The 23,594-nt window shown below is 39.9% G+C and overlaps 1 protein-coding gene across 3 annotated transcripts in view; it reads right to left on the reverse strand.

Moving 5' to 3' along the window:
• The window catches only part of plxna4 (plexin A4), a 171,808-nt gene that overhangs the window by 131,214 nt on the left and 17,000 nt on the right, over positions 1 to 23,594 (reverse strand). For all 3 annotated transcript variants that reach the window (XM_058078395.1, XM_058078396.1, XM_058078397.1), the window contains exon 3: positions 11,770 to 11,952. In XM_058078395.1, the coding sequence (XP_057934378.1) occupies positions 11,770 to 11,952 (183 nt within the window). The remainder of the gene's footprint in view (positions 1 to 11,769; positions 11,953 to 23,594) is intronic.

Raw genomic sequence — 23,594 nt, forward strand, 5'->3', positions numbered from 1 at the left:
GAGGGGGTGGGGGGGGGGGTGCAACCAAGGGGCCATTTTCGGAAAAAGTTGTAATAAAAAAAATTGAATTTGATAAGAATAACATTATAATATTATGACAAAAAAATCATATAAATTTATAAATATAAATTTTAAAAAATGTAACATAATAAGAAACAAATATTTTTGGAAAATTTGGTTGCCGACAAAATTATAAAACGTGAATTCTAAATATTATGGGAATAAAATCATAGTTACCAGAAGAACATTTATTACAAGTGAAATATTGTAGTCGGATAAATACATGGAAATACATTTTTTTTTACAAGAATAAAGTCAAAATATTAAGAAACAAAAAATTTAATATTATGAGAAAAATAATGTCATATTTAGTAGCATAGAGTTTCATATATTTAAAAAAAAATTAAGTTGGGAAGTCCTCTGTTTTAATTTATTCCACCCATGGCCCTCCTCCGCTGTGATTGGTGCACTCCTGTTTGTCACTGTTGTTGTTATGGGAATTTTTCTTGCTGCTGTTATTTTTTTTTCGCATAACAAAAACATCAAATAACGGCAAATAAAATTTCATAGTACAGCGAAGTCGTAGCTTACATCTTTCCTGACACACAGCAAATATGTTTAGCATGTAAGGACATTTAGATCAACAATAGTAAAAAAAAAATAAAATAAAATAAAAAATACAAAAAGAAGTCAGCCCCTCTGTGACATCACAAAGGGGCCAGTTTTACCACGCCTTTTGAAACTGAGCGTTTTGAACCATCCCAAACTTCTTTCAGGGCTCACTTCCAAAATGCGCAAACCTCATTATCTGAAACTTTGACGTGGTTTAAGAACATATTACAACATTGTAACTACATTGATGGGTCAGAAAAGTGTAAAAAGCATCATAGGCCATTTTGCCCGTCGAGGCCCTTCAGCGTCCACAGGAATGGCCTCTCCAATGTCTGCCAGCTCAATTGGCCTCTGCCGCACACGGGTACTTGCCTTAATGGCGAGGACCCATTTCTCCTGGCTGCCACTATCTTGTCTGGATGAAATTTTCCTTTTTTTTCGGGAGGGGTCGAGGTAAAGTAGTTACCAGGAAGTCAGTGAGCAGGCATGCGCGTGTGTGCATCCTTGCAGCTTATCAATTATAAAAGAGCAGCAGGGAGCAGAAAAGGCATCTATAAATACACACCATGTCGGGGCGGACTCACACTACTTCACACCTAAATTCCAGCTTTTTTGGATTGTGTGAGCGCTGGGATCAAGCACAGCACAATTGTTTGTATCGGGGTAAGGTAGAGGGAAATGGATCGACGAATCCACCGTAACGATATAAGAATAAAGTCAAAATATTAAGAAACAAAAATTTTAATATTATGAGAAAAATAATGTCATTTTAGTAGCATAGAGTTTCATATTATTATTTTTTAATTAAGTCAGGAAGTCCTTTGTTTTAATTTATTCAACCCACGGCCCTCCTCCGCTGTGATTGGTCACACGCTCAACATGCTCCCTAATAAGGAAGTCAGCCCCTCTGACAACAGGTCTTGGGTCTTTTATTATGAGTAGGGCCAATTAAAAAAAAAAGTTTAACAAAGGGGGGGGGGGGGGGGTCCAAAGTGCAACCAAGGGGCCATTTACAGAAAAAAAGTTGTAATAAAAAAAAGTTGGAATTTGACAAGAATAACATTACAATATTATGACCAAAAAATATCATATAAATTTATAAATATAAAAAATAATAAAATAAGACACAAAAATGAGGCAAATTGCAGCAAAACACATAATAATATTATGGCAAAAAATATAATATCAGGGCTCTACGTTAAAAACAAAAATGACTTGCCCATAGGGAATCCTTAAGGTGAGAACTACTTGCCCGAACTTGCCCCATGTAAAATGAAAAGTGCCATAATGATATCATATATCAATATATGCTGATAATTCATCGGATAATAGTACTGATGCATTGTATTTGGAGGAATGTCTGAAAATTTGTGGAGATGTATTTAACATACATCTCCACAAATTTTTTATAAGTTGTGCACCACAATGAAACATTATTGAATAGACACATTTGTGTACTAGTAAAGTGTTTTTAATCCAGAAAAAATGTTCAATGGTCAAACAATAATTTGTGAAGCAAAGGTGAGAAAAATACACAGAGAAATTGAACCGATAGATTTTGCAGCTTGTGCAAAATCAGCACTTGGTATTGGATCTAATGGGTGGTGTTTCATTGTGACCACTTCAAATTGTCACAGCAACGTGATTCACTCACCTGTGCCATCATTTGATTTGCTGCCGCTAATAAAATACTTGTTTAGGAGGCACTGGTTCATCACTTTTGACGATGTTGGCAGGGACGCCATGATAGATGTTTTCCTAGTAAAACGATCGCTGATTGGTTGATCGCGAACAAGAACGGGTGTGGGTAAAACGCGGACTGTGGATTACGGACCGCGGTCTAAATAAACGATTCTGATTGGTCCATTTCAAGATTTGCAAGGATTGGTTTGCTAATTACCACCGGAATTACGCAGTCCGTGTTTTACCAACACCCAACAAGAACCGCTTTAAAAAAAAACTCTTGGCAGTATGGCATGCTAAAGTGCACTTGCCCGATGGGAATATTAATGATTGGATTTACTTGCCCCAATTTTGTTTTAACTTGCCCCGGGCCATCGGTACATCGTTATTGTCGAGCCCTGAATATAAATATATAAACTATAAATATAAATTTAAAAAAATTAATATAATAAGAAACAAATATTTTTGGAAAATTAAGTTGCCGACAAAGTTAAAACATTATAAAAATAAATTCTAAATATTATGGGAATAAAATCATAGTTACCAGAAGAACATTTATTACAAGTGAAATACTGTAGTTGGATAATTACATGGAATTGAATTTTTTTTTACAAGAATAAAGTCAAAATATTAAGAAACAAAAATTGTAATATTATGAGAAAAATAATGTCATTTTAGCAGCATAGAGTTTCATTTTATTTTATTTTTTAAATTAAGTCGGGAAGTCCTTTGTTTTAATTTATTCCACCCATGGCCCTCCTCGGCAACAGGCAGGTCTTGGGTCTTTTGTTATGAGTGGGGCCAATTAAAAAAAATATTTAACACAGGGGGGTCCAAAGTGCAAAAAATGGGCCATTTTCGTAAAAAAGTTGTAATAAAAAAAGTTGGAATTTGACAAGAATAACATAATAATATTATGGCCAAAAAATATCATATAAATTTAAAAAATTATAAATATAAATGGAGCAAAGTAGAGGGAAATCTGGGACCCCCTTCCCAGGATGCTGCCCCCAGCGAGCAGTGGAAGTGGAAGAATACGGATGCATGGATGGGACCATCGAAATAATCAAATAAGACACAAAAATGAGGGAAATTGCAGCAAAACATTAGTACAGAAGTCACAGGCCTAGCAAACACGCTGATGCAGGAACACTCCAGTTGGGGGGGGGGGGCGGGTGGGTCCAATGCGTCAAAGTAAGCCCTACGGTGCAACATATCCATGCATCTGTGCTATCCTGCTAATTGCAAATCCAAGATGTAGACACATCTTCACACTTTTCCCTGTCACGAGACTCAATTTTCCATGCCGTAAATTTCCCTAAATGTGTCTCATTGCATAGCAAAAACGGAAAACTTCTGTATAGCGTTGTTCCGGAATACGTGTTCCATCACTACCAGGCGGCTCCTCGCTTCCGACACGCATTCCCATTCCATGTTTTGGAGTATCGAGACGTGTAATGTACAGTATGTCTGCTTTGCCACCACAGCGCTAATGACTTGTATACATTCCAACCTATGTCCATACTCGCTGCCTGCTACCATGGCAACGCACCACAGAGCATGCTTTAGACAACCGGGGGAGCACTGCCGAGGAATACTTAACAGTGCGGGAAGGGAGCATTAACATTCCGAATGCAGCACTTTCGGAGTGGAGCGCTCGGACTACAATCACACATGCGTGTTTGCCTGGACGTGCACGGTGTTTCGATAACCGGGGGGGGGGGGGGGGGCGTCCATCCGGATTGGCAGCACAATACCGACACGTCCGACGGTATATTTCATCATTAGCTTTAAGCAGTTAATCCTCTGCTCCACTGACCGCGCCCCCCCCTTGTTTGGCACTTTAAAATAATCTGCATTTATAGCCCCCCCATCACACACACACACACACCAAGCGACCTACAGGACAAACAAGGAGGCAATAAACATCCGGCCTGGTTATTGAATCCATAGGTGAAGCATGGTTGCATTGTAATGGACTCAGGGATGGGGAAATTGGAAAATAATGGGATGAAAGTTGGAATCAATAAGGCTCCACTCTCAACTTATCTTTTTAAGTTTTTAATCTTTTTAACTTTTTAATCATGTAGATTAACAACAAATGTCAGTATTTAATCTGTACGGAGAGAGAGCTGATTTCAAGATCATTTCAGGCAAAAATCAACTCACTGTAGTTATTGTTAAAAATCATATCATTATTCATTATCATTATCATTTCATAGCAATTATTTAATTAACTATTGTATTATTTATTTTATATTATTTATTTATTTAGGGAGATGTATTACTTTTTTTTCTTTATTTTATTATTATTAATTATTTTTCATAGCAATTATTTAATTAATTATTTTATTATTTATTTTATATATTATTTATTTATTTAGGGAAATGTATTATTATTGTTTTTATTTCATTATTATTCATTATTATTCATTATTTTAATTATTAATAATTTACAATCATAATTATGACACAAATTAATTATTATAATTATTTTATGAACAGCAAAAAGGGCTGTCAAATGATAATAATTTGTCACCAGATTAATCACAGTTCTCGGATTAATTTATCACAATTAATCATCACTTTTAACCTTGTCTGAAATATGCCCATTTTTACTGTATTGCATTAAAATGAAAATGAAAGATAAGTGACAAGACACTATGATATATGATATATGATATATGATATATGATATATGATATATGATATATTATATATTAATAGCTCCAAATAAACTGAAAATTATAAACATGCTAAAAGATACAGTGTATATCTTACCCTATGTTTACCCATAGTCTAAAAAGTATAACATCATTAATGAAAGAAATTAATAACCTAATTATTAATAATACTATTACTATGATTTGTGATTAATTACTACTTCTACTAATAATAATAATAACAATAATATTTTTCTCAATGTATATTTATATACATTGCTACTGTACAGTTACTACTAACAATGAAATATTTTTTAATTTTATAGGACTGAATACATATTTTAATTCATTCTTTAAAAACATATTTTACAGGTTAATTCATAGAATGTTAATATGTTTTTTAAATTAAAAAAAAATCTTTAAAAAATGTTTTTTTAAAAAAAAAACACAGCAAAATGCGGTCTTCATTTTGTCCAAAAAATAAATAAATACAGTAAAATTGTAAATTAGATATTTCATTTGCATTGAGTACTATGCTGTATCTTTAAAAATAGGTTTAAAAAAAAGCAATATTTCTATCTACTAGCTGTCCACTGCAGGCATAATGATGACATAAAAGGGAAGCCGGTGAGTGGAAAAATGACAGACATGGCAGATAAATGTCTGCCATGTCGGGATCAGCTGGAGCACAAAGTCGGGCATTACAAAGACGAGCAAAATTGACAGAAGGTCGAAGGATAACTTTGACCTTTTTTCCCTCCGCAAAAACAACAAACATTAAGTAACCCGTGTTGGAATTGACACGCTTTGCTGATGTCATCATCTCATATGACACTCCAGAAGACGTACTGGACGTTCTGGATGTATGTATGTGTGTGTGTGTGTGTGTGTGTGTTAGGTTCAAGGTCAGCAGCATTAGCACCTCCGCAGGAGGCCCTCCATTCCATCTCCCCTGGCTTCCATCCATGCTAATGTGCAGGAGGACCACATGACCAGAAACTAAAGGAGGATTTCCTCTTGACCTCTCATGGGAAGGTGCGGTGATGTGTAAGAGGTTTAACTCCATCACATCTCCATCTCGGAGTGAAGACCAAGCAGATGCCATATGCTTCATTCACTTCCCGCCGCGGGAGGTATCCATCAAAAGACCTTCACGTTTTCATCCGGAGATGATTGTAAATGATCCAATTAGCTCCTCTATTCAATTAGCAGGCTCTTATATTCGTTGCATGCGTGATGACCAAAATAAGACGACATTAAGTCAATAATAAAAGATATGACTTAGTCTCTCCATTAACTGAGTCACTGCTACAATGACGTGTTTCTGCATGAAGATGATCAGAAGTCAACAACGGAATGAAATTCGCCGGCTCCGATCGATACCGTCTTGGCAAAGCGAGGCTGCGTCTTAGCGCCCGTTTATTTATTAGCGCTACTCGGCTATAAAGCATTTTGTGTTTTTATGCCGGCTGATTAACGACTGACTGAAAAGGCCATTAGCGCCACCCACCAGACAAACATGTGACATAACCAAATGTATTAGTCACTCAATCAGGGAAAGAGGGTGACGAAAGCTAGCTAGCTAGCTGTTGCTAGCCGGGGGCTGCGCTATATATGCTTCATAATAATAAAATAATTTTGAGTAAGATTTATCGCAAACTGGTATTGACTAAGCTGCACGGCGGTCGAGTGGTTAGCGTGCAGACCTCACAGCTAGGAGGCCCGAGTTCAATTCCACCATGTGGAGTTTGCATGTTTGCATGTTTTCTCCGGGTACTCCGGTTTCCTCCCACATTCCAAAAACATGCTAGGTTAATTAGCGACTCCAAATTGTCCATAGGTATGAATGTGAGTGTGAATGGTTGTTTGTCTATATGTGCCCTGTGATTGGCTGGCCACCAGTCCAGGGTGTACCCCGCCTCTCGCCCGAAGACAGCTGGGATAGGCTCCAGCACCCCCGTGACCCTCTTGAGGATAAGCGGTAGAAAATGAATGAATGAATGGTATTGACCACGATTCAATGTCACCCCCAAAAAATACCACTTGCCCTTCGGCTGTCCTTCAGGACCCCGGGACCACCCTCAACCCAACCATCCCATAATGGTTCAGTCCAATAACCATCAGACGGCATCAACCAGAGAAATCTTTAAAAAAAAAAACAAAGGTCTTGTCTCATTCAATGCCATTAAATTGCCATCATGATCCTACAAATGGAACAATAGAGCTTCAGGTTGTGCAGGGGCGTCAAACGGCAGCCCTCATGAGCATTCAGGGTGGACTTGCAGTCCGGTTCGATATCATGTGTGAGCTAGATGGGCCGCAAATGAACAGAGCTTCTTGCACGGAAAAGTACATAGTGCATTAAATGCTAAATAATTCTGTTATTGGGCTGCACGGTGGTCGAGTGGTTAGCGCATAGACCTCACAGCTAGGTGACCAGGGTTCAATTCCACTCTCCATCTCAGTGTGGAGTTTGCATGTTCTCCGGGTATTCCGGTTTCATCCCAAAAACATGCTAGGTTAATTAGCGACTCCAAATTGTCCATAGGTATGAATGTGAGTGTGAATGGTTGTTTGTCTATATGTGCCCTGTGATTGGCTGGCCACCAGTCCAGGGTGTACCCCGCCTCTCGCCCGAAGACAGCTGGGATAGGCTGAATAATTCTGTTATTACGCAATTAAGCCTCCCTAAAGTGAATATAAATGATGCTAATGTTTGGTCGGAAAGCCAACACGTTGTAGGCCAAAGTAAACATCATCAAATAGAAACATTTCACCGGTGAACTAAATTTCATTTACCCCAATGCTTCCCGTCCCTCATAAATTCACTATGTTATAAAAGTGCCCCCCCCCCCTCCCCGAACCTCAAGCCACTCCACACTATTTTACCGTAATGCTCATTTTTATTCCGCCCGATGTGTCGCTCCCAGGACTATAAATAACAGTTAAAAGCAACAAAAAGGGAGCCAGGGAAGGCTGGACGGAGCAAGTTGAGGTGGGTGAGTGTATATAAATCAACATCCATTAGTCTGCCGGGGTGGGGGGGGCTTATAAAGCAAGGAGGTGGACTGAAGCCTCGGGCCTTTTATTGTTGTGCTGTTGTCTTTTATTGCCTGTGATGTCATCTAATGGTATACACTTTAACGGCTGGGGCGGGGCCCGGGATGCATATGGGAGGGGAGTATTGGCTTGTAATGGGGCTGTGTGTGTATATGTGTGTATGTGTGTGTGTGCGTGCGTGTGTGTGTGTGTGTGCACTGTGATGGCAGAATATTGATCACCTTCTGTCAAAGATGTCTGCCATATGTGTATAGTCTGACCCTCGGAGGAGAACAATGGCAACAACAGCTGCTTTCACATAAAGGCGGCAAAACTGTAGATCCTCAAAAACAGCGAGAAGAAATCTTTAACTATCATTTTTGTAGATTCTTTAAAGAAGAAGCATCTAGTCACACGGGATGTTTGACTTGCATTCAAAAACAGCAAAGTGCTCCTCTCCCATTGAGGAACTTTAACCATTTTTTGCAGTAGATCCTCAAAAACAGCAAGAAGGAATCTTTAACTATCATTTTTGTAGATTCTTTGAAGAAGAAGCATCTAGTCACACGGGATGTTTGACTTGCATTCAAAAACAGCAAAGTGCTCCTCTCCCATTGAGGAACTTTAACCATTTTTGAAGTAGATTCTCAAAAACAGCAAGAAGGAATCTTTAGCTATTATTTTTGTAGATTCTTTGTAGAAGAAGTTTGACTTACACATTTTGATGTACACCCACAAAAATGGCAAAACATCTAGTCACACGGGATGTTTGATTTGCATTCAAAAACAGCAAAGTGCTCCTCTCCCATTGAGGAACTTTAACCATTTTTGAAGTAGATCCTTAAAAACAGCGAGAAGGAATCATTTTTGTAGATTCTTTCGAGAAGAAGTTTGACTTACACATTTTGAGGTACACCCACAAAAATGGCAAAACATCTAGTCACATGGGATGTTTGACTTGCATTCAAAAACAGCAAAGTGCTCCTCTCCCATTGAGGAACATTTTCTACTGCAGTAGATTCTAAAAACAGCGAAGCACTGTGGTCAAAGATGATGTTTGACTTGTTGTGCAGTTGAGCCTTAAAAACCCATCAAAGTGCGACAGTCATATAGAGGATCTTTGACTCTTTTTAAGCAGGTTCCTAGTACAGCAGATCCTTAAAAATAGCAGGAAGTACCTGTCATTTTGGTAGACTGATAAAAAACAGCAAAGTGCTCTGGTCAAAGACGGTGTTTCACTTGCACTTTTGCGATAGATCTGCAAAAACAGCAAAGTCCTACAGTCACATAGGATGACCCCAAAAACAGTAGCGACTTCCTGTCATTAGCGTCCTTAAGCAAAGACAATATCGAGCAGCGGCGGTGCTTTTATTACCGGCAGACACTAAATTTCCTGCTCATTATCATACATGAGCAGCAGGTATAAAATATGATTACATAGCTGCTCTGCTGCGCCGCCGTTATTGCCTCGCGACGCCTTCGCCACTCCGCTCCTGAGTGCAATAAAAGCGGCAAAACAAACACAGGAAGGGGCCAGTCATCAAGCATAACAAACAATGTCAAAATCGCTCTGTGTGTGTCGGCCATATTTCTCTCCTTTTCATCACTTGAAGACACGTCAGGAATAAACTCCATGTCCTCCAGCTCAACTCTTCCTTTGCTTCACTCCTCCCGTAAAAAAAAACCCTTTTTCCCCCCAGACCTGCGAGGCCAGGAATTAGTCTCAGCTGCGGCCTTACGACACCAGCAAAAAAAAAAAAAGCTCCCGCCGCCCGTCCATCACAGGCGGCAGCACGGCATCATCCCATTAGCCCGGAGGAGAGGGCATATGGGGGGCGCCTACGGTACAAGCCGCAACACGCTGATACCTGGCTTATCCATGACGTTTAACCGCAGCCTTGTGGGGGAAAATCATGTTTGGCTGAGAGCTCAAAGTGTGACGTGTTCAAAAACTACCGACGCCATGGGACAAACGTGGCCTGAACTTCACACAGCTCGTTTTTACCGGCATTTTTGCAGTACATCCTTAAAAACAGCACAACATTTTGATCGTATTTGAGCGTCTTTGATTTGTGTTTTTGCAGAATATGCTCAAAAACAGCAGCAACAAGTTTCAAGCACATATAGAGGATCATTGACTCATTTTTGTGGTCGATCCTCAAAAACAGCAAGGAGTTCCCATCAGTTATAGAGAATCTTTGACTAGAGATTCTAAAAAATGGAAGCGTATTTATGATTGGCAACATTTTTGCAGGAAGTCTTCAAAATAGCAAGAAGTTCCCATTACATATAGAGGATCATTGACTCGCATTTTTGTTGTCAATCCTCAAAAACAGCAGGGAGTTCCCATCAGTTATAGAGAATCTTTGACTAGAGATTCTAAAACATGGAAGCGTATTTATGATTGGCAACATTTTTGCAGGAAGTCTTCAAAAATAGCAAGGAGTTCCCGTCACATATGGAGGATCTTTGACTCGCATTTTTGTTGTCGATCCTCAAAAACAGCAGGGAGTTCCCATCATATATAGAGAATCTTTGAGTAGACATTCTAAAAAATGGAAACATATTTATGATTGGCAACATTTTTGCAGGAAGTCTTCAAAAACAGCAGGGAGTTCCCATTACACTGAGAATCTTTGACAAGCTTTAAAAACAGGAAAGCACTGCAATCGCATATGGTCATATTTGGCTAGCATTTTCACAGTAGGTCCTCAAAAGCAGCACATCGCATATAGAGGATCTTTGACTAGTGTTTGGATCTTTGACTAGTGTTTCTGCAGCAGAACCTTAAAAACAACAACGTGCTGAGGTTGCATAAGATGATATTTGACTACTTTCAACAACAACGAGGAGCTCTCATCATATATAGAGAATCTTTGACTCGCATTTTTGTTGTCGATCCTCAAAAACAGCAGGGACTTCCCATCACATATAGAGGATCTTTAACTCGCATTTTTGTTGTCGATCCTCAAAAACAGCAGGGAGTTCCCATCACATATAGAGGATCTTTGACTCGCATTTTTGTTGTCGATCCTCAAAAACAGCAGGGAGTTCCCATCACACTGAGAATCTTTGACAAGCTTTAAAAACAGCAAAAGCACTGCAATCGCATATGGTCATATTTGGCTAGCATTGCATTGCATTGTTAGCTAGCTCATATTAACTCGGGAAAGAAATATGTGTTATTCGTTCCCCTTTAACATGGCAGTATTAATTTGATTTTATTGCCTTTTCGGCAACTATGTTAGCGAATTGGTGAAGTGGTGCTAATGCTAATGCTAATGCTAATGCTAGGCCCTTGTCATACAAAGTCATGCAGTTACTTACATAAAAAAAACAGTATTGGGTAAATTTGCCTGAGGAAACTGATAAGAGTCCAATCAGTTCTGCAACGTGCTGATGTGTGCTGTCTAGCAAGTTCTGCAACATGCTGACGTGGGCACCAATCGGCAGCCCTGGGGGTGCGGGATTTAAGTCCAAAGTGAAGAAAAGTCTTGATGCAGGGGATGTACGGTGTGTGTGTGTGTGTGTGTGTGTGTGTAATGGACGTAGGATCTACAGAGACACCAGATACTGTAGGTTTGACTGCAGGAATAAAATCCCCCCCCAAGGGGGACTCTCCTCATCACACCCCCGCTTCCTCAAAACACTCCAACTCTCTCCACACTCCTTTCCAGCACCTCTTCCTGCAGCAAATACAGCTGACTCAGCGAGTTGACCTGAAAGTCGATCTGCCTTTACTACAACTATCTTTCCTTCCGACTCGGCTTACCTTCTTCACGCATCCGCTCTTGGTGCCCGCGAAGACCAGCGAGTGGTTCTTGTAGACATAGGCCACCACCGAGGTCATTTTATCGTTGGCGTCCGTGAACAGCGGCCTTCCGCGCACCATCTCGGACACGCCCAGCGGCGCGTTCATGTCCAGGCCGCAGAAGTCGTCGTCGATGGTCAGGAGCTGCATTACAAGAAGAAAAAAATGATTTATTCCCAAGTGAAGACAATGTAGATTTACTGCAGGGTTGAAGGACACGAGGACCTCCAAGCTATCTATTAGCCTAAAAGAATGCACACTTGTGATTAACTTGCACCTCCTGCAAGGTTACAAAAGTTAGCATTTTTGCAAGGTGTTTAATAACATTCGGTATGTAAGCTGGAGAAGTGTGCTGCAGCGTGACCAGACGACGGTGGAAGAGGTTGGAGCTCTGCCGCAGCGCCAGAGGCAGCGCCGTTAGGCACCAATCCCCTCACAAAAATGGCACCGCTGTGAAATACACTCTTACATGGAGAATGATGCAAAGTGAGGTAGGGCAAATACGGTAATACCTTGTTAAGTAGGATTCCATAGTGGTAATGGTAATGGTTTAATTTCATTTGAACGTGCATCATATTACAATTGAATGCATCACATAATCAGTTCACAGTTCCACATGTCCAAAAGGAGTAGGAAGAAGCAAAGCTTATTAAATCCTACCCCTCCATCTGGTACTTTTACAATCAGTAACTGTTACATTTGTTCACTTCCTGCTTTCCTAATATAATTTTTTTAATTTTATTTTTTTACTTTTAATTTTTTAATTTTAATTTTAATTTTAATTTTAATTTTAATTTTAATTTTTTAATTTTTTAATTTTTTAATTTTTTAATTTTTTAATTTTAATTTTAATTTTAATTTTAATTTTAATTTTAATTTTAATTTTAATTTTAATTTTAATTTTAATTTTAATTTTAATTTTAATTTTAATTTTTTGTCACATACCGAAGTACGAGGTGATATGACCATACAATGACATAATGTGTCAAAGTGTCAACATAGTGATTAATTAATATTAATAGTAATCATATTAATATTAATAAACAGAATACTTTTGTAGTTAACACATAGAATATCTGACTTTCTAAGCATGAACTTAGAGGTCAGGGTGTTCATTGGAAGCAGCCGATAGCTGGAAACTGCATGAAACATGTTTTAACTTCAATAATGATCTGGAGTGCATGAGAAAGTGGCAAGGAAAACAGACCCCGGTGGTTGTTTACATGCCCTGCGACTACAGGAGTAGTTCTTTGTTGAATTCTTTGTTGTCTGCGGTGCCCCACCCTTGCCGTCAAACAATATTCATACATTCATGGAATGACTAATGACTGCAATACTAATTAATGCTAAACTAAAACGCTGATTTGCTAAAAACCCCGAGGTGGGATGCCCTTGGCTTAAGTGGGCCTTGTTGTCTTAACACGCAAGTGCAGGCTTTGACGAGAGGCCATCAACACGTAAGATATATTGGTCCCACTTTCATTAGATAAATGGAACATGGCTTATCTCGGACACCGTGAGCTTTAGGCGTCGCTGCGGACTTAAGAGGTATGAATGATCGATGAAGATTAGCCGGATTTGGGCGGGGATGATGTCACATGGGGTTGGAGGGTAAAAGGGGAGCAAGGACAATGGAGGATGGGTAACGTAAACAAAGTGCTCTGGTCACTAAGGATGTTTGACGGTAAGTCGGTAAGTCCTGAAAAATGACAAAGCGCTCCGATCACACGGAAGATCTTTGATCAATCGGCCCTTAAAAACATCAGGAAGCTCCTGCCTCCGGTCACAATGAGGATCTTTGACTAGCGTTTTTCCCGTTATATGCTCAAAAACGACAAATCATTCTGGTCACATTGAGGATCTTGGACTAGCATTTTTTGTGATATATCCACAAAAAACGACAAAGCATTATTGTCACATTGAGGATCTTTGACTAGCGTTTTTTTTTCCCTGTAGATCCTCAAAAACGACAAAGCCCTCGGGTCCCATTGAGGATCTTTGCCTACTGTTTTTTGCAGTATATCCACAAAAACGACAAAGTACTCTTGTCACATTGAGGATCTTTGACAAGCATTTTTTGCAGTATATCCTCAAAAAACGCCAAAACACTCTTGTCACATTGAGCATCATTGACTAGTGTTTTTTTCCTGTATATCCACAAAAATGATAAAGCACTCTTGTCACATTGAGGATCTTTGACTAGCATTTTTGCGGTATGTCCTCAAAAACGACAAAGCACTCTTGTCACATTGAAGACCTTTGACTAGTGTTTTTTGCGGTATGTCCTCAAAAACGACAAAGCACTCTTGTCACATTGAGGACCTTTGACTAGTGTTTTTTGTGGTATAGCCTCAAAAACAACAAAGCACTTGGGTCACATTGAGGATCTTTGACTAGCGTTTTTTGCAGTATATCCACAAAAACGACAAAGCACTATTATCATATTGAGGATCTTTGACTAGCATTTTTTGCAGTATATCCTCAAAAAATGACAAAACACTCTTGTCACATTGAGGATCTTTGACTAGCATTTTTTTGCGGCATGTCCTCAAAAACGACAAAGCACTCGGATCACATTGAGGATCTTTGACTAGCGTTTTTTGTGGTATGTCCTCAAAAACGACAAAGCACTCTTGTCACATTGAGGATCTTTGACTAGCGTTTTTGGCAGTATAGCCTCAAAAACAACAAAGCACTTGGGTCACATTGAGGATCTTTGACTTGTTTTTTTTTGCAATAGATCCTTAAAAACAGTAGAGATTTACATAGGTCAGTTATTAAAAACAGCTAGCACTTAAAGAGCGTGTTTGACTATACCACGAATAGTGGTATAAAATGTATTTAAAGGCCTACTTTACAGTGATAAATGAGGGATTTCTGTACATAAAAATCTATTTAAAGGGCTACTTTACAGTGATGAATGAGGGATTTCTGTACATAAAAATCTATTTAAAGGGCTACTTTACAGTGATGAATGAGGGATTGCTGTACATAAAAAAAATATTTAAAGGGCTGCTTTACAGTGATAAACGAGAGATTACTGTACATAAAAATTTATTTAAAGAGCTACTTTACAGTGATAAATGAGGGATTGTTGAACATAAAAATGTATTTAAAGGGCTACTTTACAGTGATAAATGAGGGATTGCTGTACAGAAAAATGTATTGAAAGAGCTACTTTACAGTGATAAATGAGGGATTAGTGAACTGGGTGGGTTGGGGGGGTCACTTTTACTGTCTCAACTGTAAAAGTGACCACTGCAGTGACTATTGGAGTTGTGTTTTTTCTGCCTCTGTACCATACCCAACCAATCCCTGAGGAATCCCAGTGTCGTTATACACCCTGCTGGCTAGCATTTATGACAATTGGAAGGCTGTAATTAAATGCTTTGTCAAAGGACAACAAAAACAATCCAGTCAAGAGCAATTACCCTTCCTGTGACTGCAAAAGTGTTTTTGATAATCCCCCCCCCCCCCCCCAAATCACTTGACATTATCTGTGTGTGCTAAAGTGTGTGTAAATGTGTGTTTTCATCACTTCCGCAGACCCATGCCGCGCCGTATTACTTTCTGCCGCTTGCCAATCACATCTGCCATCTCCTCCAGTGTGTTGCAATCGGGTGAAATACACTTTCTGTCTGTCAGCCCTTTCAGCCAGCTCGACACGTTTTCATTACCGCGCCGCCGCAACATGACACGCGTACTCGTGGCGGGCGCAGACATCCCGGGTCGGAATAGCAAATAATATCAATGTAGAGCGTGACGCCGTGCGCTAATAAGATGCTGAGGTGACGAAGGGGGGGTGACTGTGTTTCCAAAAGACGACGTGACGGCTGCCGTTGACAGGTCAGACAGCCACTCTCTTTGGCGAGGAATCACAGCATGATGGCGCTCCTTATCCAAGTAGCAAAGGTGATCATAAAAATAAATAAATAAAAAATACCTCAAACTCTTCCTTCAGCTACCTTTTGGAGTCCCGCTACCTTCTGAGGCAGCCAATTAGGGCCTTGCCTGCCTTTTTACCCCACCCAGCTAATTATGGCGGTGGGGAAATATCACTCCCTGACACCTTCAGAGTTGTGCTGGATGTGGAGTTGACAGTCGGAGCTTTTAGCTCGACTTTACAGTGATAAATGAGGGATTCCTGTACATAAAAATGTATTTAAAGGGCTACTTTACAGTGATGAATGAGAGATTGCTGTACATAAAAATGTATTTCAAGGGCTACTTTACAGTGATGAATGAGGGATTACTGTATATAAAATGTATTTAAAGGGTTACTTTACAGTGATGAATGAGGGATTACTGAACTGGGTGGGGGTGGGGGGGCACTTTGACTGTCTCAACTGTAAAAGTGACCACTGATTATTGGAGTTTTTAATTGTTCAGCCAATTCATCTGCAAAAGGGGTACATAAAAAATTATTTAAAGGGTTACTTTACAGTGATAAATGAGGGATTGCTGTACATAAAATGTATTTAAAGGGCTACTTTACAGTGATGAATGAGGGATTACTGTACATAAAATGTATTTAAAGGCCTACATTACAGTGATAAACGAAGGATTACTGTACATAAAATGTATTTAAAGGGCTACTTTACAGTGATAAACGAGGGATTACTGAACTGGGTGGGGGTGGGGTTTTTTGTGATCTTTGGAGTTGTGTTTTTTTTTTAATTATTCAACCAATTCATCTCCAAATTGGTGCCCTGCAATAAAGTTGGGGAACCACAGGAAGATTTACTCACAAATGTCGCCTTGGAATTCAATTCCTGCAATTTCTACGATGTCAAATGTCTTGGCTATCATGAAGAACATTGAAGGAGCGGTGCCATTCTGGTTCTTCCATAACGAGACGATGTGGCCATCGGGCCGTGCCCCCGGCCCACCTCCTCCAGCGGTGCCAAAGTGAGAACCGAACGGCAGCCCTAAGCCGGCGCAGCGGCAAAAGCAAAGAATAAGCATCCTTCCTCCCCACAGAGAACGAGCCAGGCGACAACACTATACTTGGACCCGGGCCAGGCAACCGAGGCAGAATCAGGTCACCCCCGGCCGTATCCATCTTTCGGCTTGTGTGCGCCTGCCAGCGCCAGCACAAAGCGAGCCTTCTTCTGGATCGTGCGCGGATTGGGCGGGGGGTAGGTGGGGGGGTGGGATCAGCAGATATACACAGAGCGGCTAGAAAGAGAAGGGCCGATTAGCGGCGACTGAAAGCGATCAGGGCTGGCCGACGCTCTCTGATGTACGGCCTAATCTGCGACGAGGGCTCGGGTTCCGTTGGCATAAGTTAATGACATATATTAAAGCGTGGCGGGAATTTCATTTCATGTTGCCGCTCTCGCTCTTACCGCTTCCAAAAGACTCCATTTCCTGTCCCCTTTCACCCGAAAATGATTCGACACTTTACAGATGTGATGACTCTGTAAAAATGTATTTAAAGGGCTACTTTACAGTGATAAATGAGGGATTGCTGTACATAAAATGTATTCAAAAAGCTACTTTACAGTGGTGAATGAGGGATTACTGTACATAAAAATTTATTCAAAGGGATACTTTACAGTGATAAATGAGGGATTGCTGTACATAAAATGCATTTAAAGGGCTACTTTACAGTGATAAATGAGGGATTAATGTACATAAATATTTATTCAAAGAGCTACATTACAGTGATAAATGAGGGGTTATTGTACATAAAAATGTATTCAAAGGGCTACATTACAGTGATAAATGAGGGATTACTGTACATAAAAATGTATTCAAAGGGCTACATTACAGTGATAAATGGGGGATTACTGTACATAAAAAAATATTCAAAGGGCTACTTTACAGTGATGAATGAGGGATTGCTGTACATACAAATCTATTTACAAGGCTACTTTACAGTGATAAATGAGGGATTACTGAACATAAAAATGTATTCAAAGGGCTACATTACAGTGATAAATGAAGGATTGCTGTACATAAAAATGCATTTAAAGGGCTACTTTACATTGATAAATGAGGGATTACTGTACATAAAAATGTATTCAAAGGGCTACATTACAGTGATAAATGGGGGGTTGCTGTATATAAAAATATATTTAAAAGGCTACTTTACAGTGATAAATGGGGGGTTGCTGTATATAAAAATATATTTAAAAGGCTACTTTACAGTGATAAATGAGGGGTTACTGTACATAAAAATTTATTCAAAGGGCTACATTACAGTGATAAATGAGGGATTGCTGTACATAAAATGCATTTAAAGGGCTACTTTACAGTGATAAATGAGGGATTACTGTACATATCAGCAGATATACACAGAGCGGCTAGAAAGAGAAGGGACGATTAGCGGCGACTGAAAGCGATCGGGGCTGGCCGACGCTCTCTGATGTACGGCCTAATCTGCGACGAGGGCTCGGGTTCCGTTGGCATAAGTTAATGACATATATTAAAGCGTGGCGGGAATTTCATTTCATGTTGCCGCTCTCTCTCTTACCGCTTCCAAAAGACTCCATTTCCTGTCCCCTTTCACCCGAAAATGATTCGACACTTTACAGATGTGATGACTCTGTAAAAATGTATTTAAAGGGCTACTTTACAGTGATAAATGAGGGATTGCTGTACATAAAATGTATTCAAAAAGCTACTTTACAGTGGTGAATGAGGGATTACTGTACATAAAAATTTATTCAAAGGGCTACTTTACAGTGATAAATGAGGGATTGCTGTACATAAAATGCATTTAAAGGGCTACTTTACAGTGATAAATGAGGGATTACTGTACATATCAGCAGATATACGTACACAGAGCGGCTAGAAAGAGAAGGGTTCCGTTGGCATAAGTTAATGACATATATTAAAGCGTGGCGAGAATTTCATTTCATGTTGGCGCTCTCGCTCTTACCGCTTCCAAAAGACTCCATTTCCTGTCCCCTTTCACCCGAAAATGATTCGACACTTTACAGATGTGATGACTTCGGTCTGCTCTGGTTAGGATTCGCACTAACAAGACCAGGCGGCTTTTCGCCCGCTGGTGAGATTGAAGCTTTCCTGTCTTTGAAAGTATATAATTAGATAGTATAGCGTTTCCCCACTGTGCCAAATTGCTGACTTGTCACGGAGATTGGCAGAACTGTCCTGACTAAAAGGGATTAGCCTTCATTGTAATAATATGCTATTCCGTGCAACAACATTATTCCTTATTGCGGCTCCTTAACTCCTTTTCTGCTGTCAGTCAAGCAATAATAGCTAATGAATCCAATGTTTTGCCACATTGTGACACCGTGCAGAATAGAAGCATACTTTGTTTTACTGCTAGCCTTGATGAGTCTTGATTCATGCTCGGGATGTGTCGAAGGCTCAAAGGGCAGCGACATGCAAGGGGAGGGGGGGGTCTTGCATAGCAACGTCTGATATTTGGTAAAAAAGGGTAGAATAAAAGCTCAGGCCAGACACCAGACGAATCACACGCTAATGATATTGTGATGAATGCTGACCTTTTGCAAGTGCGATCATGTATGCTGATTTAATTAGCCAGCGAGAAGCCGGATATGTGGATGTGGATGGGAGTGGATGAAGTGGAGTGGGTGTGGGGGGGTTGTTAATTAATGAAGTAGCCTTTTACTTCCTGTGGATGTGGCCCAGACTGAGTCGTCGAAACAAAAATGCGAAATGCGATCGATCGTTTACATCCATTGGCCTATGTTACGTTCGGCATGTCGATGTGTACTATGCACGCGTAACTTACACCATCCCTCCATCTATTTTACGGCAGTTACATAAATGGAAGTATTTTTTGTAGTTAGGACCATCGAAAACCAGTTTACGACCCTCTAAATAGATGATTAGAGCCCTCTAGGCATGAAATAACACCCCTATAGTCACTTTTACACTAATTCATTCATTCATTTTCTACCGCTTTTCCTCACAAGGGTCGCGGGGGGTGCTGGAGCCTATCCCAGCCAATCACAGTGCACATATAGACAAACAACCATTCACACTCACATTCATACCTATGGACAATTTGGAGTCGCCAATTAACCTAGCATAACTGTACATAAAAATGTATTCAAAGGGCTACTTTTCAGTGATAAATGAGGGATTACTGAACATGAAAAATTATTTAAAGGGATACTTTACAGTGATGAATGAGGGATTACTGTACATAAAAAAGTATTCAAAAGGCTACTTTACAGTGATGAATGAGGGATTGCTGTACATAAAAATAAATTTAAAGGGCTACATTACAGTGATAAACGAGGGATTACTGTACGTAAAAATGTATTTAAAGGGCTACTTTACAGTGCTGAATGAGTGATTGCTGTACATAAAATGTATTCAAAGGGTTAATTTACAGTGATAAATGAGGGATTACTGTACATACAAATTTATTCAAAGGGCTACTTTACAGTGACAAACGAGGGATTACTGTACATAAAAATGTATTTAAAAGGCAACTTTACAGTGATAAAAGAGGGATTACTGTACATAAAAATGTATTTAAAAGGCAACTTTACAGTGATAAACGAGGGATTGATGTACATAAAAATGTATTTAAAAGGCAACTTTACAGTGACAAACGAGGGATTACTGTACATAAAAATGTATTTAAAAGGCAACTTTTCAGTGATAAAAGAGGGATTACTGTACATAAAAATGTATTTAAAAGGCAACTTTTCAGTGATAAAAGAGGGATTACTGTACATAAAAATGAATTCAAAGGGCTACTTTACAGTGATAAATGAGGGATTACTGTGACATATTTCAACTGGTCTCCCAACTTGGATGAAGAGCATTGCAGCCCAGTGGGAAACGCTGAACTTCTGGTGACATGAAGAAGGGCGGAACGGAGCGGGACGAATCCCGCGCTGGCAGGGATGGAGACTCAAAGACTAGAACAATCGAATTAATGGCAGCGAGTCAAGAACGTGAACGCCGTGATCCACATGACGAATGTGAGAGAATAGCCCGTGGCGTGTCGGTTAATGACGTGTAATTAATGATCATTAGCGGCGGGGATGAGCGGACGGCCGCGGCCTGCTGGCATGCAAAGTTAAGGGGCTGTGAAAGTCGAATAGCACCGAGAGAGAGGAAGGGATGGCTGTTTTTATGATAAGGGGGGTGTCATGAATCAAAGAGGGTCCATTTCTTAGGACCTCTGTGTTTTGTTGGGTTCTTTTTTTTTTTTTTTCTGCTGACCGAGCGAACATGTAAAGTGCAGGCAACGCTTTTATAGGTCACGCGACACTCGGCAATGATCTATGGGCGGGCTCATACTGTCGAGCGTGCATTATACGGCTCGGCCAAGCATGGTGGGTGTTTGTGGGGAGAAAACGGACGCATCCTCGTCCCGGGGTCGTCTCCGAGAGCTGATTGTGTCATGCAAAACGAGGATGAAATGATTTATCCCCGTCGCTAAGTCACTTAAAATGCTTCTTCTCATTATCTGATATACTGGCTTCAAAAAAAAAAAGGAATAATCACAAGCGAAAGAATGGTTTTATTGTTAATCTGATCGAGGATTATTACTTCACGCTGTGAACATTATCCAATCACCAAAATCCTCTGGAACAGTCTGGATGATGATGATGATCGCTCATGCTGAATTATCATCATCCGTCATCTCCGTTATGATCCCGAAATACGTATCGCAATGATGATGTAAGTTTACATTAAACTTAAGTAGCGCTTGAAGCTTTTACCATGACAAAATAACAGCTATGAAATATTACAGCGATATATGTTCATATGACACGTATACAAAACGTCCACGCTGAACCTCGACTCATCTTGGGTGGATTTAATCAAGGTAAACACTGAGCACAGTCAGACGTAATGGCCGCCGCAATCTGCCGCCGCCTAATCGGAGGCAGCGGATTAATCAAAAGTGCCGTCAGATGGCCGGGGGTTGGATTTATTGAAGCGAGGCCCGGGATGATAAACTGGAGGAATCACTGGCGTTGCTTTAAAGGCGTGATTGGCACGACTACTTGAAAAACATTTTTATGCAGATTGGGACGCGTCTAATGTTTGGGGTGATAGTGTTTACTAGGCTATTTGCATTCCAAGACGCACGGACCATGAACACACCCCCATGTACACATGATCGGCAACCTTTTTGGGTACCTCCAATCCCGGCTAACCGACCTTTAGCAGAGGCCATGAACATATGAGATTCACTGGAGGCTAACTAGCTACAGCGCTGTGCAAACTTTATTTATTCAATTGTTAAAACCGTTACATAACATTCACCCGGATGGCGTTTGCACAAAAATGAGCTGTTCAATAAAATACGTCTTCGGTGCAAAATCGAAAGAGGCTACAGTCGGCCCAACCACGCCAAAACAACATCAGCAAACTCAACTAATGAAAAGTCAAAAACCCGTTTAATACTACAGTGCTTGTCTGTCAGATGCGCTGTAATAATTATGCAGTGTAGTGGTCTTTACAGGACTTTACAGTGATAAATGAGGGATTGCTGTACATAAAAACGTATTGAAAGGGCTACATTACAGTGATAAATGAGGTATTGCTGTACAAAAAATGTATTTAAAGGGCTACTTTACAGTGATAAATGAGGGATTACTGTACAAAAAAATTATTTAAAAGGCTACTTTACAGTGATAAATGAGGGATTACTGTACATAAAATATATTTAAAGGGCTACATTACAGTGACAAATGAGGGATTGCTGTACATAAAAATGTATTTAAAGGGCTACTTTACAGTGATAAATGAGGGATTACTGTACATAAAAATGTATTTAAAGGGCTACTTTACAGTGATTAATGAGGGATCGCTGTAAATAAAAATATACTAAAAGGGCTACATTACAGTGATAAATGAGGGATTGCTGTACATAAAAATATATTTAAAGGGCTACTTTAGAGTGATAAATGAGGGATTGCTGTATATAAAAAATTATTTAAAGGGCTACTTTACAGTGATAAATGAGGGATTACTGTACATAAAAACGTATTTAAAGGGCTACTTTACAGTGATAAATGAGGGATTGCTGTACATAAATGTATTGAAAGGGCTACTTTACAGTGATAAATGAGGGATTAGTGGTCTTGTTATCGACATGGAAATTCATGTTTTTATGGTTTATGGTATTGTTTTATACCCTTCATGTGTTGCTTGGACCATGCTAATTTGGTTTTGAACCTTTCATTGATTGCATTTGTTTCATAATTTATTTGATCAAAAGCTTGGTTATTTAAAGCACCATTTCTTACAGCTTTCTGGTGTGTGTGTGTACGTGTGTGTACATGTGTGTGTGTGTGTACGTGGGTGATTTATATCCTGCAGAGTCCACCGCCTCCTGTTCTTCTTCTACAGGGTTTAATTCATGCGGTGGCAGCGATGATACGGTGGCGCGTGCTGAAATGGCATCATTCCACGGCGCTAACCTCAGCGGGCGCCCTCTCTCTCTCGCTCTCTCTCTCTCCCTCACACACACACTTCCCCTCCCAGCTGACAGCTCAGCGTCGGGTATGATTTATCCGACCCTCAAGCCGTAGACAACGGTGCATGTGACGTAGTTGCAGATTTACGTCGAGTCTTGCCATAGTACACAGCTAAGGTCACGAAAGTATTGATTCAAGTCTGAAATATGACCTTGAACGTGTGAGTTTACCGTTGTATCACACTTGCTGACGAAGAAATATTACGGTACCGGAGGAATCCCTCGACAAATTTCATGGTTTCACTCTATTGCGTCTTATTTATGTTTTAAATTGTTTATTTTCTTATTGTGTCTACTGTATTGGGTCATTGGAGTGTAAAAGTGACTATAGGGGTGC

The sequence above is a fragment of the Doryrhamphus excisus genome, chromosome 7, assembly GCF_030265055.1.
Source record: "Doryrhamphus excisus isolate RoL2022-K1 chromosome 7, RoL_Dexc_1.0, whole genome shotgun sequence".
In the NCBI taxonomy this organism is placed as follows: domain Eukaryota; kingdom Metazoa; phylum Chordata; class Actinopteri; order Syngnathiformes; family Syngnathidae; genus Doryrhamphus; species Doryrhamphus excisus.